The sequence below is a fragment of the Lethenteron reissneri genome, chromosome 18, assembly GCF_015708825.2.
Source record: "Lethenteron reissneri isolate LAM-NWPU_2019-01 chromosome 18, ASM1570882v1, whole genome shotgun sequence".
NCBI lineage: Eukaryota > Metazoa > Chordata > Hyperoartia > Petromyzontiformes > Petromyzontidae > Lethenteron > Lethenteron reissneri.
The window spans coordinates 6,725,940-6,753,607 of NC_083796.1; the positions used below are offsets into that span (position 1 = coordinate 6,725,940).

At 47.4% G+C, this 27,668-nt stretch overlaps 2 protein-coding genes across 6 annotated transcripts in view; one reads left to right on the top strand and one right to left on the bottom strand.

Moving 5' to 3' along the window:
• The first annotated feature begins 1,330 nt into the window (after window positions 1-1,330).
• CIMIP2B (ciliary microtubule inner protein 2B) lies at window positions 1,331-12,861 on the top strand. 5 transcript variants are annotated; one of them, XM_061553593.1, is made up of 7 exons: window positions 1,331-1,494; window positions 1,683-1,765; window positions 4,732-4,967; window positions 8,675-8,943; window positions 10,281-10,407; window positions 11,037-11,369; window positions 12,283-12,861. In XM_061553593.1, the coding sequence occupies exons 2-7, from the start codon at window positions 1,695-1,697 to the stop codon at window positions 12,372-12,374; spliced, it is 1,128 nt and encodes a 375-aa protein (XP_061409577.1). In that variant the 5' UTR covers window positions 1,331-1,494; window positions 1,683-1,694; the 3' UTR covers window positions 12,375-12,861. The 5 variants fall into 5 exon arrangements, with proteins under 5 accessions (XP_061409577.1, XP_061409580.1, XP_061409581.1 ...); XM_061553596.1 differs by having other exon boundaries at window positions 1,347-1,494; window positions 1,687-1,765; XM_061553597.1 differs by having other exon boundaries at window positions 1,381-1,494; window positions 1,690-1,765.
• An 843-nt stretch (window positions 12,862-13,704) lies between these two features.
• Window positions 13,705-27,668, bottom strand: part of STRC (stereocilin) — a 33,018-nt gene continuing 19,054 nt past the window's right edge. The window contains exons 16-28 of the mRNA XM_061553592.1: window positions 27,131-27,254; window positions 26,943-27,034; window positions 26,379-26,514; window positions 23,897-24,096; window positions 23,458-23,548; window positions 22,824-23,001; window positions 20,895-21,058; window positions 19,512-19,667; window positions 18,233-18,375; window positions 17,288-17,436; window positions 16,694-16,791; window positions 15,087-15,234; window positions 13,705-13,854 (exon numbers count right to left, since the gene is read on the bottom strand). Coding sequence (XP_061409576.1) covers window positions 13,778-13,854; window positions 15,087-15,234; window positions 16,694-16,791; window positions 17,288-17,436; window positions 18,233-18,375; window positions 19,512-19,667; window positions 20,895-21,058; window positions 22,824-23,001; window positions 23,458-23,548; window positions 23,897-24,096; window positions 26,379-26,514; window positions 26,943-27,034; window positions 27,131-27,254 — 1,756 coding nt within the window. The 3' untranslated portion in view covers window positions 13,705-13,777. The remainder of the gene's footprint in view (window positions 13,855-15,086; window positions 15,235-16,693; window positions 16,792-17,287; window positions 17,437-18,232; window positions 18,376-19,511; window positions 19,668-20,894; window positions 21,059-22,823; window positions 23,002-23,457; window positions 23,549-23,896; window positions 24,097-26,378; window positions 26,515-26,942; window positions 27,035-27,130; window positions 27,255-27,668) is intronic.

The window sequence follows — 27,668 nt, forward strand, 5'->3', positions numbered from 1 at the left end:
ATTGGTGAAAGAGCATATTTTGATCATGATTATGTTTTTACCTATATATTAGATCACATGCCCTATATAACTCGTCATCAATAACATCAGTCACCATGGACTTCCGCTCAGAATGAGCCCTGATTCGACTCTGTAATTGTGACATTTACTCAAGCAAGGGTTGTGGGCTGACAGACATGTGACGTTACCTCCATACAATATAATCAAACGATACACATTGATCATCTCTACGCAACCAGATGACATCACACTGAAAAAAAAATGAACTAAACAAACCAGATTTAAATATTGATGGTTTCATGAAGTTAACACTCATGGCTGAGCAATAAAACCCAACGACAAATGAAAGATGCAGACGCTAAGCAGGGCTTTGAGCCTGGACAGTGCTTGGATTGATAACCACAAAGGGTTAAAGAACAGGTGTTGTAGACAGTGTGAATTTGAGTAACACCCCGCCCTTTACCAAAATTAATTTGATTCTAATTTACGCAATGACCAGCGTGAATTATGGTCAAATTATATTCCTGAGAGCACGAAAGGCGTGAGGAGCTCTCATCCAGCAGTGGAATGACAAGGTGCTCGACACACCACACGGGTGTTAGGCTTAATGAAGTGTAACGTGTGTTTAACAATGGCAATAAAAAGGGAGGGGTGACGTTCAAGCGAATATTTTCTTTAGGTAATACAGGACCGTACACACAACCTGATCTACACACTGCAAATGAAATAGAGCGCACACGCTTACGTTCGAACACATCCAACCATTGCAATAAACAGGCCGGGACTAAATTCACTCAAACTCCTTCTGCACACACACACTACCAAATGCACAAAGAGTCCCTTCTCTGGCATTAACGCTCAGAGGCGGTGGTAAAAAAAAATACACGTTCCGCATGCGACAGTACAGCAGAGCTGTGCATAACAACGCCTCTAACACACCCACCCACCCGCTATAGTAAGGACTAACAACACATAGGACAGCTCCAATACATCTCCGATTTGCACGGTTGCCTACGTACGGTGCGAAATAAGTTCGGCATGCAATGCATTCGATTCAGTCCATAATGGTTTTAAACTCTTTCCTACAGCCCTCGGCCGAAGGTGGATAGCTCCACATCCCTACAACAGAGCCTCGGTGGAAATTCCACATTTCTACGACAAGAGTCAACCCCCCCCGCACACGCGCGCGAATAAGACGTTCTATGACAATCAACAATCGTCGTGCGGATCGTCGCCACAGGCGTGACACGCGCGTTCGAGTTACGCGCATGGCGATGGGTTTTGTTGGTGCATGTCACAACACCATCTCCTAGGTGCCAGCGTCCCGCCTTCCAGCGGGGCAGTGCCTGCTTGAGCGGTCGCCCTCTCGGGGGAGGGCTTTGGCCCGCAAAGAGTGAGCGAGTGGCGAACGAAAGCACAAGTCGAGGTGGCTTAAATAGCGGCATCGCCAACGGGCAAACACCACAGGCGGCGTTCACGGCAGAGGGCGAAGCGGTAAGGTTGGCACGCGGTGCCCCACACGGGCAATCTGGCCGGTCTCATCGAGGGTGGCTCTTCAAAGTTGTATCCGTGCGGTGAGTTTGCGAGTTGTGTGTGTGTGCGCGTGTCTGTGTCGTTATACGTGTATTCTTTCCTTTATAGTTTATTTTTTTTGGTTTGTTCTTTCAAATTGTATTTTCAAGCGAGAAGGTGAAATGGACCAAGACGTTTTTCCTCCCAAGATCAGCTCGCTGCTGATGACCGCAGAGCCGCACTACATCCCCGGGTGAGTGACACGGGGGGCGAAATCTTCGCCACGTGTATACATCACATTCATCACGCACGCACCGTATTCTACGGATTATAAGACGCACTTTTACCCTCATTATAAGACGTCTTGCAATCCGTAAATTACGATCAAAGCATAGCTCCGTGCTGCTGATGAGAATTCGTGAGATCGAAACCCGTTCGAGGGTTTTCCTGCTGAAACAAACGCTGCTGGGTAACTTTGGTCGCTCCGGCTCTCGGGATGACGGAGTCACTGGAGTCAGAATTATTCACGGCACTGTCTACTGCTAGCTGAGAGACCATACTTCACCAGACTGGTCAATACGGGCTGGTTGAAGCGAGGGGCAGGAGGGCATGACGGACTCGGATATCACAGACCACAATGCACCCACGCAATGCGCACCATTGCGACATAGCATTGGAGATCCACGTCACACTGCCAATGCGAGCCTCTAAAACTCGTGTGACGCCTAAGCAACGAACAAGTAACTCCACTACTTAGAGCCCTATTGGTCTATTCAGTGCTTATGTATGTTTGTGTGTGTGTTGGGGAGCGGTTGCGTAGTGGTGTTAATGCACAATGTTACGAATCAAGCCACCCGAATTGGATTATCGGCCATGGCTGACAGCGGTAGGGAGTGATATCCGAACCCGTCTTGGGCCCTCCCCTCCGTCGACTTAGCCTCGAGTGAGTTTTCCTGGCGGCACGGTGTGTAACAAATCATCGCTGGGGAGACAAAGACAGCCCTGTGCGATGCTGCCCACGAACACCCGCTCCCTTAATAGGTGCTCACTAACAATTCTTACCCCAACAGTGTGTTAAGGGCTACGGGGGGTGGGGGGGGGGGGTTCTTTGTGTGTGTGTGTGAACTTGCTCAAGCAAAGACCCCCGCAAAGAGCTGGGCGTGTGCGGGCTGCAATTGTGTACGTGTCTCTATAGCGACTGGAGTTAAGAAGGGGGTAGTGACGACTTCCACTGAGTGCTATTGGCAACACGGTAACGGGGTCACACACACACACAGCAACCTGGGAATAGTGTACACGTTCACCGGTCAATATACGCCTCACGAGTAATAATAATTCAAATTTATAATACGCATTCCATCCTAGTGTCGCTGTTGTATAATTTTTTTCCAGGAAATTATACGATATGCATTGTAACGATATTGCAATGTTTTTACTTAGTTGCTATTGTGTTTTGATGTACAGTACTTCCAGTACGAATAAAAACAAAATTAACCCGTAAAAACAAAGTTTTTCACTATAAATCCTTTATATGCGTGGCGGCTAGAGTCCTCTCGTCCTCTGGCTTGAGATGGCTGCCATCTATGGGTCAGATGATTGCCTGCCACCATTAAGCAATTGGTAATTAAATATAAAAAATAAATTCCTAAAAAGTGTAAAGTTATGGAAATTTTTTTTCACGAAAATAAATTGTCACGCACAACGAGTCTGTGTGCAAAATGTCAGCTCGATTGGATCACGGGAAGTGGGTTAAAAAACGACCAAAAGATTTGCACGGTCGTAAGCGCGCAAGCAAGCAAGTGAACTTAATATAAAGGATTTAAAAATACTTAAAAGTTTGCCAGCCACGGTTCGCTCAAGTTGAGACCGAACATGGGATCTCTCTAATCATTGAAAACTTGCCAATATTGGAACCCTTGCAACGCACATTCCATTAGCTATGCAAGACGTATTTACATTTCAAAGAAAGCCTCCCCGAAGTCCCAACAGTGTTGGGTGTTTTTTTTTTCTTCAGGGGGTGTCCTGCAATTGGTATGTTTGGCCAAACCCACGAATTGTTTGCCTTGTGGCAAGACACGAGAGGAGATGGATAAACACCAACAGGCCTACCGTAAGGGTGAACACTTAAACGCTCCGCACAGATCGATTCAAGAATGAATAACACACAAGTGGCTCCCGTCTCATGGCCGCCTCCGCAGGCCAACCCTCCTTACAGCAAATGCGATATTCCCGGGCAGTCCGAGTCAAGGACTAACCGAGCTTAAACCCCGCTTGTTGCATTCCGAGATCCGACGACATCGCGCCAATATCAGGGAAGTGGGGTTCGGTCGTACGGATCCGCAAGGGTTATTTGTCTCTTTGTTAAGTAACAAAAAACGTAGGTGGGCTTCAGCACACAACATTCATTCGGCAGTAGATTGAGCATGGCTGATGACATTCAGCGGTGAAATTGATCGTGGCTTGGGACTGATCAGGACCGATGATAGATGAGAGAAGTGTTCCAAATAAAGTCCAGAATAGAGAACACGGGCAGACTTTATTTGGACTATAATTGAGGTTTTTTTTGGGGGTTAGATCGCGTAACTATATAAATGTTTCGTTAAAACCCGCCACCACCCGACACAGCCAACTAGTAAGGGTTGTCACGTAAACAGAACGTGCCAATTCGTCACTAGTACAGCACACCGGTGGGTTGGAGAGCCAGGCCACAACATTTACAATCTTAGTACGACGTTTCGCCAGTAATTACAACTGATGAAGCTGTAAATGTTGTGGCTTGGCTCTCCAACACACCGGTGTGCTGTACTCGTGACGAATTGGCATGTTCTGGTTACGTGACAACACTTACTAGTTGGGTGTGTCGGGTGGTGGCGGGTTTTAACGACACATTCATATATTGACGCGATCTCACCCAAAAACTTCTATTAAGGATGATATTGGTCGCGAATGCCTACGTGTTAAACATTCATTTTTGGCTATTTACAAAATAATCGTGCTTCATCTCTTTGTGGATTGATCATGCCTGATGACATTCAGGAGTGGGTTGATCACGGCTTGAATTGATCACGGACGATGCTAGACTTTTGTGACAAATCTGGGAAGACAGTAACATGTCTTTCCTTTCCTCTCGCCCCTGACTCCCCTCGTACGTAGTAACTTGGTACGAGCCGGCTCAGGTCACGGTGATTCCACTCGCCTCTCTGCCGATTCCACCAACAGGTACCGCGGCTACTGCCCCCAGTACAAGTACAACGTGGGCAGCACGTACGGGCAACAGACGGGCCAGCTGCTGCGCGACCCTGCCGTGGCTCACTCGGACAAGCTGGTGCTGCAGAGTGGGCGGCCGGTCCAACCGCGACCCCCACCGGGATCCCCTGGTCACCAGCGCATGTCGCAGAGACGCCCCGTGTCCGACGCTCAGAAACTGACAGCCAGCATGGTGCCCGGATACACGGGTGCGTCATCGTCGTCATCATCATCACCATCATCTTATTCTTGGTTCTTTCGGGAAAGTCACGTAAACTCCTTTGTCAGGTCTCTCTCTTCCTCCCACCCAGCTTAAAATACGCTGCCAGGCTTAGCAGTGTTCATTAAGACGATGTCTTTCCGACAGCTCTGTTTCTTCACCTGAGGACGGATGCTTGGATTGTGGCCGAAACGTCGTGAGAATTTTATTATATTATGTTTTATTTTCATTATTTTATTATTTCCCTTCTACGTGACTTTACCGAAAGAACCAAGAATATGAATCCCTGAGGTCACGAAAGCTTTAAATCACCATCATCTTGTTTTCATTTCGCTCTGTCCATCTGTCTGCCTGGAGCACGGTTGGTTTAACGTACGGTGCGAAAGAAGTCTACTTACGTGCATACATCTATCGACTCGTCAAGAAGAAAAGATCCAATGTCAATTAAATGTTTGTATAAAGTTGTGTCAATATTGGTGGCTTCTCCCATATAAAACATGACACGTTGATCAAAGCGTTGAAAACAGTATTGCAGTGTCGGATTAAGCAAGTGTTGGGCCTGTAGCATATGTTATAAAGGGGCCCTAAATAAATGTTAAAACACGTTAATATTAAAACACAACAATTTTACTTGCTTAGTAAATTGTATTTTTTCATTTGATATACAGCCAGATAATACGACAAATCGCTAACCTTAAACACCCAGTCGTTCATAAAAGTTGAAGGCGGTATAGTACTATAGTAATAGAGCAAGTGCAGAATCACTGAACCGGAATTGATATCTTTAAAGCATTTAGCGCGGGGCCCTTGAAAGTGCGTGGTCCGTATCTACCTACATACATATGTAGCTACTTTTGCTACTGGGATAATCCGGCACTGCAGCATTCATGGATAAGCCTCAGCAGCCAATGTGATGACGTCTCACGCCATTAGTCGTCATCTCGTTCGTTCTGCCGCTGAAAAGGAAACAGATTATTGCGAGTCAAATACTTTCGACGCGAAACATGTTGGAAAGGGTTGAGTGTTCAGCAATACTTCTATCTGTGGTCCTATTTCCCCTGGCCTCGTGCCGTGTTGTCGCGCTGTAGCCAAGGGGACTGGACCAGGACACGTGGGCACGTCAGTGTAACAAAGGTTACGGATTCAAATCCGACCCCCCTGAGATCAGATAGCACAGTGCTTCGTTGAGGCCAGCGTCTCGCCATTGAGCAATACGAGCTTTAACGCAAGTACTCTCCCGCTTCAATGTAATGAAGCTGCTCTACGAACCTGGCGAACCCGGGTTCGATTCACGCTCACGGCCATACACCAAGTGACGATTAACTGAACCGGTCCTGGGCCTCCCCTAGGTCGACTCAGCCTCAAATGAGAACCCGGTGCGATGTGTAAACATCGCCACTAGGGAGACAAAGGCGGCCGGGCGTGGTGTTGGCCACCCACCCCCTTGTGTGCCGTGCCGGCCTTCATAGGTGCTCGCTAACAGCACTTGACCCTACAGTCTGTTAAGGCTATACGGGGGATCTTTGTTTTTGTCTTTGTATATTCACGTAAATTAATAACGAAACGCTGCGTGCATGCAGCCCGAATTAGACAGACCGCTGCCAGCGCTCGGTGCACATTGGGACAAACTTCCCCTCCACACTCAGCATGCCACCAACTCCCTGTGTCTCGCGTCCGCTTCTCCCTCAAGAGCCAGCCACCTCTTCTCCCTGACCCGTCCTTCCCTCCATCCCGAGGCACCAACCCCCGTGATTCCCGTACCCACTCACCTCCCCCCCCCCATATCACATCCCTATTTACCATATCACTATTTACCATATCACTATTTACCATATCACTATTTACCATATCACTATTCACCACATCACTTTTAGCTACCCTCATCGTACCACTCGTTACCCTTGTAAAGCGCCTTGGATAAAGGCGCTATTTATAAAGATATAAGATGAAGTTGTTTTGGGTTGGAGCTGTGGCTCGGTTCTTAGCCCACTGCGCTGCGCAACCCGGCGTCCCGAGTTCGATGCCCGAAACCGGCTCACATCAGTGGCGAGGAATTTCTCAAGCGGTCTTGGGCTCGTGCGTTCCCCAAACTCCCTTCACCCACCCGCGTGGCAAAGCATTGTCAAACAACTCCAACACCGAATGAAGGGGGGCAATGGGTTTCATCGTTCAATGGATGGACGAAGGTCTATTACATTTTAATAATAATTATGAGCTATTATAAGAATCATTATTTTTTTACCTGTACTCGAGGAATCCGATGAGCTAAAGAGTTATTTTTTTTGCACAGATGCCCAGTAGGGGCGGATCAGCAAGTTACACCAACAAACAACACAAAACACGAGAGGAGTACTAAGTACTGGATAGGAAAAGTGAGCAAATTACTAAAAATAAATATTGAACTAAACTAGTTTTTTATTTTACAAGATAAAGCCCACTGAGCTATTATCTTATTTTTCAGAAGCGACCTGGGCACAAACGATAGCTCAACAAAGTGGCTAATCATGTGGAAATGTATAGCACCCAAATAATCTACATAGTCATCTAAACGCATGCTTGCAATTTGGCCTCGTTTCAGCTCCGTATAATAAATGTATCATTAGAATTCAGCCACGTTTAACAATGCTGACATTTCAACACTAATCGACCACTAATGAGAGAGCTGGCGATGCCATTGCGCCTTATTTAAGCGCTTATCAGCTCAAAGCAACGCGCGCGCCTGTCTGGGTTGATTAGAGAGCAGCTTCCTATCCCTCCCTTGGCGCGGCGCTTGAGCCAGGCGGGTTCACCAGTCCTATCCACAGGACCCAAAGCGGAACAAATGAAACACTCAATGAATTCAACCTCATTTACGTCATTCGATGAGAGCACGTGGATCCAAACTGTCCCTTTTGCAAGATTAACCAGAGGCGTTGTGCTTGTGATTGATTTATCCGGAATAATTCTGTACATCCGGATGCTTAATTGTGAATGCGTGCTTTGCTTTTAAAAACTTTCACTCACAGCACTTGCCCTCTCCAGCTCTATGTAGGCTATGCGGGGGTTCTTGTCGCGTATGTGTTATTTATATAGCGCGTCGTGAGTGCACAATATCAATTCCAGAAGGTTTAGAGAGAGGACATTTGAAATGTAGATAAGTATATTCTGATCACGGAGTGAAATTCGTAAACCACATTTATTGCAAAACATGGGGGGGGGGGGGGGGGGGGAGAGGCAAAGATTTTTTAACACTTTCGTTGATCGTTTATGAACATAAACACCCATGGAGATTTGCACCTGGGAAGTGCTACATTTGGAGCGTGCTGAATTTTGATATCACATCACATCTTCAATATGCCTGGTACGTTTGGGACTGGATTTGGAATTTCTCGAAGACACCAGTGTAACTATCAACCGCATCAGAACATCAACAGGACGATACGCGCATCTCGTTAAGAGATTGAAAATGAAAGACAATGGCACAGTAGTGCGATTGTGGCCGTGCAACTCGAACTATGAACCTGAAAGTAAGCCACTGCTGTCTGCGCTCCTTCTGTGGAGGGATTGCAAAACTAGACGAACTCTCGCCTGAAGCCCTCTCGTGGCGAGCAGACCTCGACACTGGCATTCATCTCCTTAACATATTGCCATTCACAAGAACACAATAGACGACAGTTGTTCAATTATACTGCGTACGTGTGTTGCTCCCTTTTTTAGGGTTCATCCCACGAGCCGAGTGCTTCTTCTCGCACACGTACGCGGATACGTGTCGCGATGCGCTCCGTCTCTTCGAGAAGGAGCAGCGAGTGGCGACCAAGCGGCGCCTGCAGACAACGTCCCTCGACGGGGAGACCAGGTTCCGGGCTCGAACCTATGGCTCAGCGGGTGGCGGGGGTGGTGGTGGGATCGATGGTGGGTTCCACTCCAGGGGCAGTGTCGCTGAACGCAGAGGAGGCGATTCGCCGAGCGAGCACGTCACTTTCAAGGTGCAATGCGTGTTGTCATCGGTTGTCTGGCTCGGTCGGTTCGTGTTAACGAGCCTGCCGTTGTGCCGATGAGACGCAGAAGGTCGAAAAGGGTGCAGAACTTTCTTGCTTAAACAAATGCTGCTTGATTATGGCATTGGTCTGGAAAGCCAATAGACTGATAGACTAAGACTTTCTTATTTATGTGTGGAGACAGAACGGAGTTCTGCTTAGGGCCCTATATATGCTGCCAATGTTGAGAACGCATAAGCCACTGGGTCAACAAAACTATCCGATGGGATGTCGCTCTTAAGTCTTAAATTAAATGCAAGCGGACCGTATTGTTTAACAATCGTCAGCCCTAAATCCATCTCAATATTGATTCCGTGTGCGGTATAATTTGAGCGCCTTATCTGCCTATGGCATTGAAATGGTTACATTCTTTAAATACGGTACCTGGGTATTTGCATACAACCGTCTGATAAAAAACGTAAAACTTTAATCGGGGTATCTTGACAGATAGCTGCTTGTATTAAGTTGTTTTTTATTATAGGATTTGGTCCTATATTGCGTTTTGTTATGTTGTACTGTCCTGTACTGACACAGGCGTCCTTTGAAAAAGAGGCCATTTATCTCAGCGGGCTGTCAGTTTGTTTTTTAAGGGCACTTACTATTAATGGGTGGAGTGGTGGGGCAGTGGTTAGCACACTACACTACGAAACTGGCCGAGTTCAATTCTTGACCACGAGTGATATTTAAACAGTTCCAAGTGTGTGTCCTGCTTCGCCCCCCTCCCCCTACTTCCTTCATCAACCCACTAACCAATATGGTGAAATATAGTTAAACAACCCCCATGACCGACACAGCATGGGGAAGCAAGCATTCGTCCAGCAGTGAATAAAATGTGTTAATTAAATTGAATATAATGGAGTGTTAGATTTATGTAAAAATAACAATGAATCACAATGAATCACCCTTTTCCGGATGACGAACGCTTGTGTTGCAATCGAAACGTCGTAGTTTTTGTTATTTTATTTCAACCTATCTACGTGACTTTACCGAAAGACCCAAAGAATAATCACAAGGTCATTTTTTATTGAGCAATATTCAGTTTACATAGGTGTGCATAGAGCTGTAGAAATCCCTCTTTGTTTGGTGTCAATCATTCTGGATACAGCAAATGAATGGATATGCGTGGCGTGGGAAGGTGAAGAGATTGTGTTTGCCCTGTCAGATGAAACACATCACAATGCAGACGAAACACCCAGCAAGCCGTGAAGAAGCTCCAGGTGATCTTTACACGTTAACACACGTGACTGACTCGACCGGCTGTGTGGCCCGGGCTGTGACTGTGTCAGATGCCGAGCCGTCCGCTGACGTGCCTGGCCAAGGAAGTGCCCCTGTACCGCTCGTCTCCCGCCCTCCGAGTCCTCAACTCCCCGTACAACATGGGCAGTGACGACCCCTACAAGTGGTTCATGTCTGGTGCGTGTCGAGCATCACGCAAGCACCGCCATCATCAATGACACTGTAATGTAATGATCGTGAACATTATCATCATCATTCATGAACAATCGGCATCATCCAATATCTTCACGATCCATCGTCGGTAGCACGTTTGCCGCTTGTTGCAGAGGTTGGCGGATTCAAAGCCAGCAGGCCGCCCTTGTTATTACTGTCGGAGTATTAATCATTAATGTGCATCGTCTGTTCACAGTGGACACTAAAGGTCCCCTATCGTCATTAGGAATTAGCAGACCATCCTGTGCCGGCTCCTCGGTCCAATTTTTCCAAATTCGAAAAATGACCTGCAAATTCGTAAATTTACACATAGCAATCATCGTCCCCTACTGGCAAACCAATACCTACCGCAAGCTGATGCTAAGTCACCTTGTGTTGCACAGGGACAGCTGCCAATGGGGGTGCCCTGAGAATTGTTTGACGTGAGATGTAAGGCGTTTTGGGTTTGAGTCGTTCAAATACTATATAAATATAACGATTCTTCTTATTATTATTACAATCACCGCTTCAACGATGGCAGCTCCATCATTGCGAGACGCGCACACCAGCCGCAACAACTCGTAAATGCCACGCCGCTGCCACGCTTTCTGCAGGATACACGGGCTACGTACCACGCGAGCGCTTCCTGATCGGGGCCGGGTACCCGGTCACGACGAACCGCGCGCTCCGAGAGTTTAGCTCCAAGCTGGACAGGACCAGCGCGTGGAGGGGCGGCACGATGGCGCCGCTGTCCCCCTGGAAGCCCGATCTCCTGGACGGGATGCGCCCGCACACCCACCACGAAGGCAAGGCGGTGGCGACCTTGACGGCGCTGCCTGGGCACCTCCCCGACATCGTGCAGCACAAGGGAGCGCAGCCACCCAGCAGGAATGTCATCTATGCCCCGGACATGGGCCTCATCCCCAACTACACGGGCTACGTCCCAGGTGCACAACGATTTGCTCGCACTGCTTCCACTCCAGTCGCTCGCTTGACGGCGGTCGGTCGCCTGCTTATCGCACTAATATCGTTACTGTTTTGGCTCATCCACACTCTGGTCAACCGCAGTAGTGCCGGTCAAAACACATCTCTCCGTGCTTCTTTCCTCGCACTGCTCCACTTTGGAATTCCTCTCCCACATTGTCGATTGTTCATTCTTCACCATAGAAGTTGAAGGCGAGAGGGGAGGTCCAGGACAGGTTCAGATATCATTGATGTTCGCCTCCACCGGCAATCAAACTCAGGGGCCCCGAGTACCGAATAGATTGCGCATTTAGCGGCAGCAGCAGCATGTATCCTGTCTATATGAGTGATGCAATGATTGGCACAGTGGTGCTAATCATTGCACCACTCATATATATTTTTTTAAAGCCAATGTGATTTCCTACTCATACGAGCAGCGGTGGATAATGCACATCCTTATGGTGGGGGTGAGTCCATCTATAAGGCAACCACTGTTGACTTCCCCACAAAGTGGTACTCACTTTATCAACCCCGAGTGGGGTGATGGGCTGAGGCAACCCTCAAATAGGAATTGAACTCACAACCTTCCCATTGCGAGCTGCTCACTCTTCCACTGAGCCACCACGTCGATTGCACCACTTCTGCACCTGTCATAAGTAATGTTTAGTATTGTTGCATTATGCTTTGAATTAACATGGGGATGTTGATCTGGGTTATAATTTTTATTCTTGAACCCAAAGAACAGGAATCACAGAGAGGATACATTCCGCGTGTGCACAACATTCTCGGTCCAGCCGCAACATCATGAGTAATTCTCCCCCAAATGGGGGCCGATTAAAGCTACCCAGGATTCAGGTGCTCTGGATTATTAACACGCTGTCTGTGATCTGTCCGTAGGATACAAGTTCCAGTATGGACACACGTACGGCCAACTGACTGAGGACGCACTCGGGATGAGCACCATGCAGAAGGAGATCCTTGCCAACTGAATCAAAGCAAGGGCACCGCGGGCCTAGACAGCCACCATTTTAACCAATAGTATTGTTGCGCATGTGTGTGGCTTAAAATGCAATCAAAATGTTTCAGGGTTAGATTATAATAGCATTTGATATTGCATTTACTGCTGATGTTAGTCAGGGTTGTTTTTTTTAATCTACGCTCACGCTGAAGAGATTTTGTTCTGATCTAAGACTAAGCCTGTACTTGTGAAAGATTTAGGTTCCGGATGCAAAGATTTGATCCACACACGCAAACCTCAACTCATGCACGACCAAATGCAATTGTTAACAATACATAGTTTCCTACATTTGCTAGGTCACATTTTAATTACAAATTCAAACATGCACTTGGAAGAAAAACAGCAATACAAAACAACCGTCTTAATATCAAGACAAAGTGCCGTTTGCTTTTTTTTTTGCAAAACATATAATATGCTTCCTTTTACGGAAGTCCTGCAAATAAAACTTAAATGTTGGGCTCGTCGTGTCAAGAGTCTACTGTAGACACAGCCACCAATAAGATGTGAGCACACAGGAGATTACGCAGGTCGTGGTGGCCAGATGGTGAGGTGAAGCGCGCACACACACGTGCCAACCAACGACTGCACGACATATATCCATTCTCTTCAGTCGAGCTCAATTCTGGAAATCAGCCTCAACGATCCACCCGGGTACACAATATACAGGACCATGGTGGTGCCACACTTACAAACGGCACTGTTTTACATAGGAAGCACCGGCACTTGTCAGCTAGAAGTTTAACGGTTCACCTCTCCACACAATTTGATGATTTGTTGTGATTAGATGAAATAATACATTATTTTCTTTTTTACTCTGCGGTTAATGTAGCAGCCACTGGTGGCTGTAGGGGCTCATGTGAACTAATTGCAACCTAATAAAACATATTTTCAGCCCTTTCTCAACTCACTAATGAAGGCTTTCCTGCTCCGTCACGATCATGGGAGGCTGTTTGACCATACTTCACCACGCTGACCAGCGTAGATTGGTGAAGGCGTCAGGAGGCCAGGATTGGTTCAGAGATCACACAACCCTGATGTTAGCCGTAGCCAAGAATGAACTCGAGTTGCCAGGTTCAGCGCGCGATACTACAAATCAAAAACTTTGATTCTTATGTATCGCGAGCTTAAAAATAAATATTCACCGATGTGTCGACTATCAGCCTTGCTTACTGCAGAACACGAAATGATAATTAAAACTCAGCAAAAGTTATTTACAGTCGTGCCAAAGAAGAATGAAAATGTCCAAGTCTAAATATATGTTTAAAATCACATTTTACAGCACCACGGTTCGTTTGTTGAAAATATCAACCACAGGCATTGTCAAGATTGCATTTAGGCTGCTTGTTTGCTGCAAGCTGTAAACACCAGCACCAGTTAGTATAAACACAAAGCCACGAGCAGTGTGGTAGTCATGGGAGTTAGGGACCTTAAAAGGCGACCAGATGAACGACCTGAAACAAATCAAACAGATACCATTGAGCATTCAACACAACAAGCAACGCGGATGACGGCTTACTTTTGGCTGAAATTTAGCAGGAATGATTGCAAATGTGAATAATTTGTGAATGTACCCATTCTCTTTGGTTTTATCGGTAAAGTCACGTAGGTAAAAAATGTAATTAATAAAATTAAAGAAATGAATACAGCTAAATTGATTTAATTTCGTTGTTAATTTAGTTGTTTTCATTTATTTAATTTTTTACCTACGTGACTTTACCAAAAAAAACAAAGAGTATGAATCCTTACAGTCACGAAAGCGTCAAATCTAGAATGTACCCATTAATAACTCAAACTTGTTTTGTTAAGGCTCCTTCAATACGTTTCTTAAGTTAGCACTGCATAAAACTAAATAATATGGTAGGTTATATTTCAAAAATACAAACTGCATTCCCAGTGAAAAGTTGGTTATCGATTTAAAGATGAGAGTGATACGTGTTTTGCATCGCATTGCATACATCGGGTGTTGCTAACCTAAGTCGTTAAATTTAACTACAACATTCACCTGGCTAACACAACCATCTTAATACAATGGGACCTTGCACATGATGAGAGTTGGGCCTAGTGTGTATGCACGGCACAGTGCGGATGAGCATAAACATTCACATCATTCCACACACATACAGAAGCTCAATGCCACTCAAGTGTAAGTGACATCCACTGCTGGATAAAGGCTTCCCTACACCATAGTCCCCAAATGGGAGTTGAGTGAATGCTTGGTCAGTGTGAATTTGTTTCTGTGGGTGGCCCAGGACTGGTTTAGATATTGCTCGCCACTAAAGTTAGTCATGGCCAGTAATTGAACTCACCAGGTTCACAGCATCGTGCGCTAAACAACTTGCACCACCAATCACTCCCGAATGGCAGTACAGGCTAGAACATAGCATGGGCCAGAATAGGTTACGAAGGAAAAAGGCATTTGGCAAGAGCAACTACAAAAGGCGTGCATAGAAAGGATCTCGTAAGTGGCTCTGCGATATTCGCATCCGCGGGCCGCTCCCTAACATGAACGGTTCCACCGCTCTGCAACAGTTCCAATAACACATTTGCAATAGAACGGAAGGCGGTGGAGGGGGGACAACGACAAATAGGTATATATTACGGACGCACGCACCCCAGCGCTGAATTACTGCGCGATTTCGAGCACGCGCTGCACGGGATGGAAGACGATCGCACGGCCACTCACCCCGTCCGTCGGGGACCGTCTCCCCGCGGTGCCGCACGTTGAGCAGCGCGTGCCGCTGCAGCGGCGACAGCTGCTCCAGCTGCTCGTCCGTCACCGCCTCCGCCTGCGCCGCCGTGAAGTGCTGCAGGCTGCTCACCTCGAACACCACCTGGGGGAAGGAACGCAAAGGGCTGGGTGGCTCAGTGGGGGTTACTACTGGGGATGTTAGCAATGCATCGTGGCAGGTTATTTACGCACTGGTGTAGAAACATTCCTTGGCGGCCCACGCCAAGGTGCTTTTCCGCGTCGACAATCAGTTGTAATTACGTCGCGGGCAGGGTTGCGATTTCCGCATGGAAAATGCGGAAGGAGGGTTCAAATTTTCCCGCATTTCTGCTAATGTCAACCGCAAAACGGTGGAAAGACTACTCCTGTGACCGCGCGCTTTTAACAACACGTTAATGCGTTCTATTGGAAAGGATACATGCAAAGCCCAGCATCACGTAGGGCTTTGAGTTACTGATTGGAATGAATATATGATTTCCGCATTTCCGCACAAGAACCACATACTTTATTCAAATGCGGAGCCGTGATTACGAGCACATGTACATGATGTATCCTTTCCAATAGAACGCATGAACGTGTTGTTAAAAGCGCGCGGTCACAGGAGTAGTCTTTCCACCGTTTGCGGTTGACTTTAGCAAAAATGCGGGAAAATTTGAACCCTCCTTCCGCATTTTCCATGCGGAAATCGCAACCCTGGTCGCGGGACCGTGAGAGATGATGCTTTGGGAAGTCTTCATCCAGCGGTGGATTGATCATGGCTGATGATGAGGAATGATGCATCTATTGTATTGATTACAATTATTATATACTTGCGATGCACGCATCGAAACGTGCATGTGAGAATTGACCATTTACTATTTACACAAATTGTAAACAAATTATGAGCCAATGTTAGATCGGGGGTGATAAAGTGGACAAAATTACAAATGAAACAATTAAAAAAATTGAATGGTTAAAAATAATCAACCCGTTGGATCAAATTGCGACCTCGAATGGTGATAACCAAATTGCTGGGGGCGGCGAGGGGGTGAATCTTCGCGTGTCAGAGCACGGAGCTGCCACCACACAGAGCCTGGGATCAAATTCATGACACAACCCGTCATTAAACCGGAACTCTCAGCCCAGTCACCAATAACCTCACGAATAAACCATCATATTTAATTTGCTTTATCACTTAATTAACCTCACGAATAAATCATCATATTTAATTGCTCTGTCACTTAGTTTGGCATATATAAGTAACGGTCTCGCCAATGCAGGACACGTATGAGGGGTAATTCAAACATTTAAGCTGTTCCGGTGCAGCTCGCCCAGGAAACCGGTGAATGAAACACGTGGCGTGGACTATTGGAACGCACTTCGTATAAGGTGGGGGCACCACGGTGGCAAGTTGTTAACTACCTCGCCTGGTATACAGGAGGTCGTGGGTTCGATCTCGACCCTGACGCCTGCTGTATATTCAGAGTTTGCGTGTCTCTCCGTAGTCGTTTTGTATTTTTCTCTGGGTCGGGTTCTGCGGGTTTTTCCTCCACATTTATAAACGTGCGTTTGTAATTACTTACAGCGAATTTCCGTGGAGGCATAATTGCAATGGCGGTCGATGTGAGGCCCTCGATTTGTTCTTTGACCAAGGCTGACAGGACCACATCGGAGAGACCTACTGCAACATAAAACAAGATGAGGCAACATTCCATGATTGACATCTTTGCAAAGTGTGCCTTTATCCACTGGTGGATGATGGCCTCTTCCCACCATGCATGTATGTATGTTGAACTGCTTTCACAAAGAACTTAGCCAACAGTGCTACTCGGAGGTGCGGGGGAAGGACAACAAACAGAACACAAAAAGCCGATCTAAAGAAATGAGTTACCATGTTGGCAATGGGCCATAAATCACCACGTTGGTGGTCATTGTGGTTTGGTGAATAGCAAGGTTGGGGAGAGAACGCGTGACAGCTCAGATATCACTCGCTATTGATGTTAGCCGTGACCAGGATTCGAACTCAGGGGCTAAGGTCACCTGGTCCATAGTGCAGTGCGCTAACTACCATGACAACTTCCCCCCAACCTCGATTGCCACCGAAGCCGGATTTAATTCCTTAAAGTGTGCGAATCATACGAAGTTGAACACCGGCCACAGACCCGATCGTGCGGTACCTGCAACAGACCCGATCTCCGTGAAGACCTCCAGACCCCAGTTGCTTGGGAGGCCAAAGGCTGAGGAGCTCATCGCCACCTTGACCAAGGAGTTGAGCTGGGCCTCTGTGCAGCGCAGGCTCAGCCTTCCGATCGCCAGGGCTGCCCGACTGCACACAATTCCGGTGGCACGAACACCCCTCGCACTGTCCAAGGCTTTCTATGCTTGGATTTCTGTTTGATGCGAAGCCTCCTTTAGCACAGTACTATTATTCCGGCTACTCCAAACACAAATTCGGTCGAAGTTGGAACATTGTTGGAATGGATCGCGTCGTTCTTACGTCACCACACCTGATGGAGTTCAATGTCTCAGAGCAGTCAGGTTGATTGATGATCCAGCCCTCACTGGATTCACTCCGGTCACTCGCTCACCACCTCGCTTATCGCCCTTCTGTCGCAAACTACCACAGTTACTGCTCTCATAAACTTCACGAACTCATTCCTCCACCCGTGCCGAGTGTGGAAGAGTAGGCTAAATACCCTCGAGAGGAGCTCTCCAGAGCTGCCTCGAGTGTGCAGGCTCTTCCACCGGAGGTGGTGTGAGCGAGAAATTCCAGGGCCTCACCTTTACCCTTAAAATTTTGACAGATGTATTTCCTTCCCTGATATAAATCTTCATGTACCTCGCACGTGGTCTCCACTTGGGTGGGGAAGTGAGCTCAGTTTTCCCCGTTAATGGGGCCCTGTCACGCCTAAATCAGGTTGCCGTTTGCGTAATTTATGTCCCCCCCTCCGTTCTATGATCGGTGTATTGTACCGGGCATGTGTTGAGTTGTAGAAATTTTACAAAGGCAAAAGTGTTTTGTGGCATCTCCCTCTCTCTTCACAGAATCCCAAGGCTCCTAAGAATTGAATCACGCCCTTTGCCCTCTGTTTTTTTCCAGCAAATGTTCCCGGCCCTCTGACCTGTACTGCCGCGCGTTGATGCGCGAGATGTCGGTCGGCGTCATGCCGCAGATGAAGTGTCCCAGCATCACCAGATCGGTCGAGTCCATCTCCGCCACCGATGACCCACTCCTTTGTACGAAACTCCGGAAACCTGCCACCAACTGCAGCCAAGCGACAGGACATCAAAGTGTGTCCGCAGTGAAATGCGCGAGCCACCACTCCAACCCAGGCGGTGGTAATCCCATGTACAGCCTTTAACAGGCTGTTTGCGGCAAGTGCCATTAACAAGCACCAATAAATGCTGGCACGGCACATGAGGGCTAACACCACAACACCACACCTGTGGTGATGTTTATACACCACACCAGGTACTCAATTTAAGATTGAGTCGACCTTGGGGAGGATCAGAACTGGTTTAAACATTCGCCACTGTTATTGGTCGTGAGCAGGAAAAGAAGTCAGATCGCTGGGGTTAGAGTGTGGTGCACTGATCACTGCACGACCGATAATGAGGTTGAAATGCATCACATTAGTCCATTTAACATGATAATGAGGTTAAAATACATCACATTAGTCCATTTAACGTGAGAACACATGTCGGTTTAACAAAAACTTTTTGACAGAAAATGTAAATGTACCTCCTTTCATCATTTTGCCAAATAATCTTTTAAAATGGTTTTTAAATTAGCATGCATAGCATTGCAAATAAAAGATTGACTTCTGTGCAGGAAGATGTTTCGCTGCTAAAACCAAGGTTAATATAGTGTAAGTTTAGGACGTAAAATTTTCACACGTGGCTTCGAGTTCAATCACACGCAACAAGCACGAGCAATAAAAACGTTAGGTTTAACAATGAAAGATGAATCATACATGTTAGCGATAACCTCTCATAACACAGTGTAGGGTGAGTGGGATGACCAGGAGGTGAGAGTGGGGTAAGTGTGAGATGAGTGTGGCATGAATGTGAGCCTAGTGGCGTGAGTGCGAGTTGAGTGTGGGGTGAGCATATGATGAGTGGTGTTAGCGTAGGGTGAGCGAGTCAGTGAGCGTGAGGCAAGCATGGGGCAAATATGGGGTGAGTGTAAATAAAACATGGGGTGAGCATGGAGCTAGCGTGCGGTGAGCGCGTGGTATGTATGTAGATTGAACTTTTTTCGCACTGTACTTAGCCAACCGTGCTAATCAGAGCTGCGGGAGGGTGTGTGGTTAGTATTGGGTGAGACCAGGGTGAGCGTCTGGCGAGCGTGTGGTGAGCGTGTGGTGAGTGCGTAATTAGAGCCGTGTGAGCTCGGGGCACCTGCTTGCGGTCCCATCCCTCGAGGGCACCCAGTGAGGCCAGGGCGGCCGGGTCGGTGAGGTCCAGCTCAAGCAGCTCGCGCGGCGCGAGACGCGTCGCAGCGCGGCCCAGCTGCTGAATCATCGTGGGGGGCAGCCGCGCTGCTCCGCCATGCAGCTGCAGGGGGGGGGGGCAGCAGAAGGAAGCAGTCGGTATCGTCATCATCGTCGTCGTCATCATCCTCATCATCCAGGACATTAACATCATCTCTGGAATCACCAGTAGCTTCGTCGGCACTCTTGGCATCATAATGATCATCATCACCGGTATCATCAACATGATCACAAAAATCTATGCAATCAGCAGCATGATATTCATTATCGCCAGTATGATCCATTTGTATCATCATCATGCTCACCATCATTGGTATCATAATCACCACCAGCAAAAAAATCATAATCATAATCATCAGCAGCTTCACAATCTTGTTGTTTCCAGGTTTGTTATCCATGCTCGGAATTCAGAAATTCAGAAGTGGGGTTGGTAGATCATGAAGAGAGGAGAGTACGGATTTTTGGGATGCCCCCCTGCAGAAGCAATGAGGTGGGTGCCTGCATGGGGCAGTAAAGAAAGCAGGTTTCTAACAACGCATCCACATCCAGGGCTTGAGTGCAGCACTTCCCCCGTGTGAGTGGGTCTTCTATTAGCACTCTGGTTTACATCCATTGACACAAACAAAAATCAAGAGAAAAAAATACCGACCAACTATTATTGCTTTACAGCAGTTTTGACCTCAAGGAAACATATGCTAATCGAGCAGCGAACACCTAATCCCTGCAAAGCCTTTAAATTGAGATATCGTTAATTATATCACCAACTAATAAAGAGGCCCAAACACTTACAAATGTGTAAGCGGCTACACAGGTCAAGTGTGCATCAGTAATGTGGGGGTTTTTATTTCAAGCTTCGTGGCAAAGGAATGAGAGCCATGATACACGATGGCAATTTTAGGGCAACCGTTGCCAGCGTTTGTCACCGAAAACAGTCGCCGCAGCGTTTTCTATTGTAAAACATTTAGTTACCTGAATCTGGACCAAATCCGAGAGAGGCCGTTTGGCATGAATGGACAACTGGGATGGCAAATACCAATCAGATCACAGACTGAGGTCACATGACTACCTGAGGTTGAGCGTTGTGCAAAACAATATTTTTTTAGGCAAACACACCTGCTTTCATTGACCAGATAGAACTCTGACAGGACTCGCCGCTCTACGCCACGAAGTTGACATGGCTGCTCATAGCGAATGCGCTGCCGGTGACGATCGCCCGTGACGACTGCCTTAAACTTGCCCCTACTTGTATCATGCTATTAAACTGGGAGAGACGGGTGACCAAGAGGCTGACCTGTCCCACTCTCTGCATTATGGCCGTCAGCTGCTCGGGCGAGAGGTATTCGTCAGCCCCCAGTGTCTCCAGGCAGTCGTAGAAATCCTTCCCAGACATCCGCACCAGCTGGCCCGGGGTCCACACCGCGGGGAATGTGGCCTTGATGTCGGCGCACGTCGGAGCTGAGAAGGAGGAGCACCAGCAGCACAGAGTACAACACGTGTCCCGCGTCGCCTCACCAAGCTAGACAAGGGTTAGCCACAACTCGGGATAGCTGAAAGTGTCACTGAATGCTGCTAGATGAATAATGAAGTCGACACCAAAAACACTCCGACCGAAATTCTCTTCAAACGGTAATCAAGCTGCACAGTAACAGCGTGAAGTGCTATGGTTAACTTGTGTAGGAAATTCGAGATGCCCTGCTTAACATGAAGATGCTATTCCTGAATTTCGTAATACAGTTCATAGATCCATGATAGAGGTTTTTGGGTTAGATCGCGTAAATATATAAATGTGTCGTTTAAACCCGCCACCACCCGACACAGCCAACTAATAAGGGTTGTCACGTAAACAGAACGTGGCCAATTCGTCACTAGTACAGCACTAGTGTATAGTGCCGTAGTGTATAGTGTAGTGTATAGTGTGGTGTATAGTGTAGTGTACTAGTGCAGCACACCGGTGTGTTGGAGAACCAAGCCACAACATTTACAATCTGAGTACGACGTTTCGCCAGAAATAACAACTAGCTTCATCAGGCGACAGCCAGATTCGTGGAGAAGTCTCTTGCTGTTTCGTTCCTTATATAGAGACGTAGATGTGTTGACCACCCTTCTGCGCTCTTGCACAATGATGGGGGGGGATTACTGAGGCAACGTACCTTATGCATGTGCATTATGCGAGCCCTTTAAACTTGTCCTTGCTGTCTATTGTGTTTATTAAAATAGACCTACCAACGGTAATCCCTATTTAAGTACGCTGCCCTTTGTAGGCGTGCATTTAAATAATGATTTATTTGATGATTCACTTCCACGCAGCACTAAGACGGTAGCTATCCGAACGGTTAAAGTTTTTTTTTCAATTTCGATAGATTCTCTAATTCGTCTTGGTCAGTAGTAGCTAGTTTTGCACAAAACTTCAACATTATCAAAATCAATTGAGTGTCCTTGTTGGCACGCGTGTTCTGCTACTGCTGACAGTTGCATTTGGAAGAATTTTATATTTCTCCGATGTTCTTTTAGTGTCGTGCTGATCATTCGTCCTGTTTGCCCAGCATAACATTTACCACACGTGCAATTAATCCTGTACACACCTTCTGTTGATAGCTTCGGCAATACATCTTTTGTACCAGATATTAAATTCTGTGTTTTATGTACCATGCCAAATCTGACTCGTATGTGTTGTTTTGAAAGCCTACATGTTAAACTGACAGTTAATAGAAGTTCTGTGTATAATATTATTGTTATTGTGCTTGTTTACCCAGTAAAGTCTCACTGCGTCTCATAACACTTTTTTTGGAGGGTCCTGCCAAGTTTTCAAAGTAGGGGCAGAAGATCGCTGCGTATAATCCAAATGTGTACTGTACTAGCAATTCTCAAGCTATACACAGCATGTACTTATCTATCGTATGGCATTTGGTGAATCCATGCTCTTGAATGCCATGCATATCCATACGTTATACCAGGTCTCTCGCTCTCTCTCATTGTCAACCCCAACCATTGCCCCACCCTTTGCCTGTACAAGCCTAGCCTTAGGCCCGAACATTTTAAACTAGGACCCAAATCCAACATTTTCCCAAATGCTTCGGGACACTGGCACGTACAGCCTTTCTGAAACCGGGTAGACCCAGCAGAAACCAGGAAGCTTGGTAGCTTTCCCGATTGCCTATTAAAACCTGCCCGACATACATCTCCACAGTAGGATCAACCATCTGCAGGCCACCGCCCTCACCTCCACGCTGCCCGTGCTCCATGTGGGAGCTCCGCTCGGCGAGAGCGCGAGCCTTGCTGAGCAGGCCCAGCCGGGCCCTCTCGCCGAGGCGACGCGTGCACACCCTTCCCACGGCGCTCGCCTCCCAGCGCCACTGCGCCCGCAGCACGAACTCCACCACCTCCATGCTCAGCACCTCCTGCGGCAGGCAGCGTGGGGGGGGGGGGGTGCGAATCCAAGGACTTGTTAGTTAACCGGTACGCATGCAGAGAAGTGCTTTTTAATCAGACAGGTGAGATGGCGTATGCCTGTAATTCAGTCACTTGGATGTGGGATGGGTAGCTCCAATAGAGATAGAATTTGTACGATATATTCACCGGCAGGGTAATGTCTGAGATTGCCATGGCAGAGTGACGGTACAAATTTGCCACATTTTAAAATGACGCACAAATTACGGTACTTAATCGGATAAAACCATATAGCTACATCATCCACTTACTGGCAAACTATATCCATCTGTGTAACACAGCACCTTCACCGGAGCCTCTGTGCCAAACAATGGCGTGAATATAAAATGTACAAATGATTCATATTATAAAAATTATAAAAGTCTCTGTATTGTGCAGTAACGTATATGCCACGAGGTGTCACCCACCTTGGGCAGCTGGTAGATGTCTTCCAGAGGCAGGGCAAGAACCAACCTCCCCAGCTGCTCCACGGTAGCCAGACTCCACATGTCAGCACCCCTGCAGAAGCAGCAGCAGCAGCACCACATCGTTCACCGTATGTGGTGGATGGCTAGGACGGAAAGAACTTGACCCCCTCAAACTCTCTACACAGCTTGCATTCAAACACGGCCTCTGCAGAAAAGTCTCGAATGGAATTTACTTCTACTCCTACAATTTTATTGTACCAGGAAAGGCCGACTGAGTTATATAGCGCTTTTTCATAAGCGACCTGGCCACAAATGATAGCTCAACAAAGTGGCTTATCGCATGTCAATTTTATAGCAGATGTATACTCTAAACGCATGTTTCAACATATGGAACCAGAGGACCCTGTGAAAAATCCAGGCGGTGTTACACATCACTGACCCGAGGGCATCGTTCTGCGTGAGGATGAGTCCCAGGGCGTCAAGCGTTGGGGCCGGGAGGCAGTACCCGTGCAGCTCGCCCAACCGCAACAGCAGCTCCGGGCGAGACATCCTGCGCAACACTACCTCCTCCATGAAGCCCACGAGGAAGCCCAGCGAGTCGAGGTACTCACCGCCAATCTGCACAGCGGCTGGCAGTGGCTGCAAACATATGGAGGGAAGGGACGGGGAAGACAAAGTGTAATTCTCGCCACGGACACTCCAGGGTTTTTCAAACTCAGCTGCTTGCCTCCTACTGTCCTGCAGGCCACAGGCAGTGGCACAGTTTTATAAGTGGAGGGGATAACTGACTTGGTGATGGTGAGGAGGGGGGGGGGACTTTGTGAGAGAAGAGATGCCTCGGATGCGGAGCTGTAGCCGAGGGACATGGCACGAGGCAGCTTTTAATAGGCCAGCAAACACAGGTTTAAATCTCCGACTTAGATTGTAGCATCACGGCAACAGCATCTGTCCACTCCTCCCACCCACTCCCGTGATGCCACCTACGGCACAGGCTTGACATGTTTTCTCATCTGGAGCACGCAACAACGAATAAGAACTTAATGATCTATTTGAGAAAGAATTAATGGACGTGGAAAAGTGGAGTGGAGGAGGAGAGTGGAACCAGGAGCGGCTTCTTGGTGTTTGCAAACGTTCTCTGCGTTCGGGTTGTTGCCGCGTGTTATTCGGCGGCATTATCTCTAACGTTACGTCCAACGTGCTCGGAGATTCAGACAGGTACTGAGAATTTTTATCAGTTCCGGAAGAAGCTCCCGGTGACACATTGAGCGAAACGTTGGACATCGTGCCGAACGACACGCGGCACAACCCGAAAACACATCTGAGAGCTGCACTGCACAGCCGCGAAAACGAAAACCCGTGGAGTCGAGTCTCCTGTTCACGTTTCAACGATGTGCGTTTGCTGAAGAAGGGCTCCACCTGCTGAGCGAGAGGCAGCCCTTGCAAGCAGAGGTCGCAAACGGGTTTTGATTCCTAACCCGTACCCGGCCGCACCATGGTCGCAAACGGGTACCCGTACCTGGCCGTACCCGTACCCTACCCGTACCCAGCCGGGTACGGGTAGGGTACGGGTATCGGGTACCTGATTGCGACCTCTGGGATGAAGCCATGTTGCAGGCGCGGGTGGGTTGATTCTAGGAACTTGAATTGTGAGAAGAGACAAGACGTTGGGAAATGAGTGACAAACAGTTACTCACCAGTGACTCACGGCCTACCCGTACCCGTACCCGGCCGCACCAGGGTCGCAAACGGCTACCCGTACCCATACCCGGCCGGGTACGGGTAGCCGGATATCGGGTAGGGTACGGGTATCGGGTACCCGGTTGCGACCTCTGCTTGCAAGAGCCGCTGCTCGAGCTGGTTCACAATTCAGCCCATTGCTGTTTTACCGCACGACGCGCTTGTTCTAGCCCAGTGGCCAGAGGTCGCAAACGGGTTTTGATTCCTTACCCGTACCCGGCCGCACCAGGGTTGCTAACAGGTACTCGTACCCGGCCGGGTACCCGTACCCTACCCGTACCCGGCCGGGTACCCGTACCCTACCCGTACCCGGCCGGGTACCCGTACCCTACCCGTACTCGGCCGGGTATGGGTAGCCGGGTATCGGGTAGGGTACGGGTATCGGGTACCCGGTACCCGGTTGCGACCTCTGCCAGTGGCCCACAGAGTGTGGTCCGCGAATGTCCTCCAGGTGGGGCCGCGGTGGCTGTGATGCAAATGCACAGGTTGATGATCCGGAAATAACTGTTTTGGACATTAATTCATATTTTACTAATGATATTAAATTGAAAATGGAGTGAGGCAAACTACCCAGATCAAACTACCCTAACCCTAAGATCTAACCCCCCCCCCCCCTCTCAAAACAAAAGTTTCAAAATATTTGAATGTTCCGGTAATATTAATAATTTCGTAGCACTGGTATTTAGAGATAAGTGAATGCGTTTTGTCACCATGAGTAGGGGGGCTTGGCGGTACGTGGAAATGTTTTCTTATTTCACACCGTACGTGTAGCCAACCGTGCAAATCGACGGTGTGGGGGAAGGACAACAAACTAAAACACAAAAAAGCAGTTTTGAAAAAATGTGTGAGGCTCTAGGGCAAATTGCACCTTTTGCCCCTTGCCCTTGGCAGCCCCTTTTTGCTGGACATCTCATCTTGTAGTCCATTGCTGCGATGCTCTAATACTCAACTTCCGTGTCAGCATGGGCCCATGTGGTGGACAAGGAGCTGCAGCTACAGAAGTGTGAATGTCTACTCGATGTTACCGCTCACAGCTGAGAGTTAGAATAATAAGAAAGGCGTAAAAAGCTGTTTGGTTCTTGAGCTGGTGGCCAGAGCACGATTGGGACACGTGTGCATATTTCCTTTGCTCAGGAGCAAGCGCTGGATAAATTATGTGAAGAAAAAAATAGCACTGTGCTCACCATCTGCTCCAAGATTGTTTTTGTCAGCTGCCTCTGCTTGGACGGTTCCAGATTGAGGAAGTGTATTTGGTTTTGGGTGATGATGTCCACAGCCATCTTGAATGCTTTGCTGGGAAATGAGGAAAGCGTTTTCATCCTAAACAGTAAAATACAAAACATTGCACCGTTATAAAATTTTCATATTATAATAATGACAACTATTATTTTAACCAGTATAATTACCATAATGTGGTAAATATTGATTAAATGTTTATTATATGGTGTTAGAGAGCAATTGTTAGCTGAAAATACAAATGAATGAAAATCTGAATGAACAGGGAACATCAGAAAAAACAATGCTTATTATAGCTGTGTCAGCAGTGGTACACAAGCACCAATAACAAAACCACAACACTTCTGAATAACACTGTCCTAAAGATCAAATATTAGGCAACATTTCGGGCAATGGCCCTTCTTTATGGCAGTGTTATTGATGAATGTGCTGAATGAACACGGGATATTTTTTCACGTGATATATTACTGTTTCCATAATTATTGTCTTTATTCTAGCTTTATGTCACTTACGGCAACTCCATGACAAGCTGAGGTCCCATCAAGATGATTTCTTCCACGGTTATTTCAGATTTGTTTTCAATCCAAGCCACAATGCACTTGCACTGTGGACATAGAGAAAAGACGTGTGTAAGTTGAGGCCACGACAGCCTTCAGAAACCAACATTCAGTCATCAGCTTTGACCATGCGAGACTCTCACCAGAGATGTCCTGACCACCTCTGCCACCAACAACAGGTGATGCACCAAACCCAGAAACTCAGGATCCTGGGAAAATGCCATCAAAGTCTCACAGTCCACACCTTGAAAAACCGTCCCCAGAGACCTGGGTGAACAAATATATGTTATTGTCACACTGTGCATTCATGTATTGACAATGTCACATTTAACCTCAGTTTGGCTGAACAACGTGGCTCTCAAAGAGGATTTCATTAGCAAAGAGGATGATTTAAATGATGGTGCTTTGTCATGCTGTTCATATTTCCAGAACCAGGGATAAGCAAATGCACAAATAATAAATAACAACAATGAAATCTGCTTTCCATCGTGCAAGTTAGTTTAATGAGAGTGCATGAGCTGACCTGGAGATGTGCATAGGAACATTGAGCAGAGTGACTGGTTGTGATTCCTCACTAAAGACACCTACTGACAGACAACTCAAAAGAAGCATGAGTGTCGTTTTGTAGAATTATAAATAACAAAACAAATAAGCAGACGACACGGCCGCTTTACACATCCA

Bases quoted from the DNA above. Each gene is read 5' to 3' on its own strand.
- CIMIP2B (XM_061553593.1), top strand. From the start codon at position 1,695: ATGGACCAAGACGTTTTTCCTCCCAAGATCAGCTCGCTGCTGATGACC. The intron at 1,766-4,731 runs GTGAGTGACACG...TTCCACCAACAG, and splicing joins GAGCCGCACTACATCCCCGG to GTACCGCGGCTACTGCCCCC. The intron at 8,944-10,280 runs GTGCAATGCGTG...TGACTGTGTCAG, and splicing joins GCGAGCACGTCACTTTCAAG to ATGCCGAGCCGTCCGCTGAC.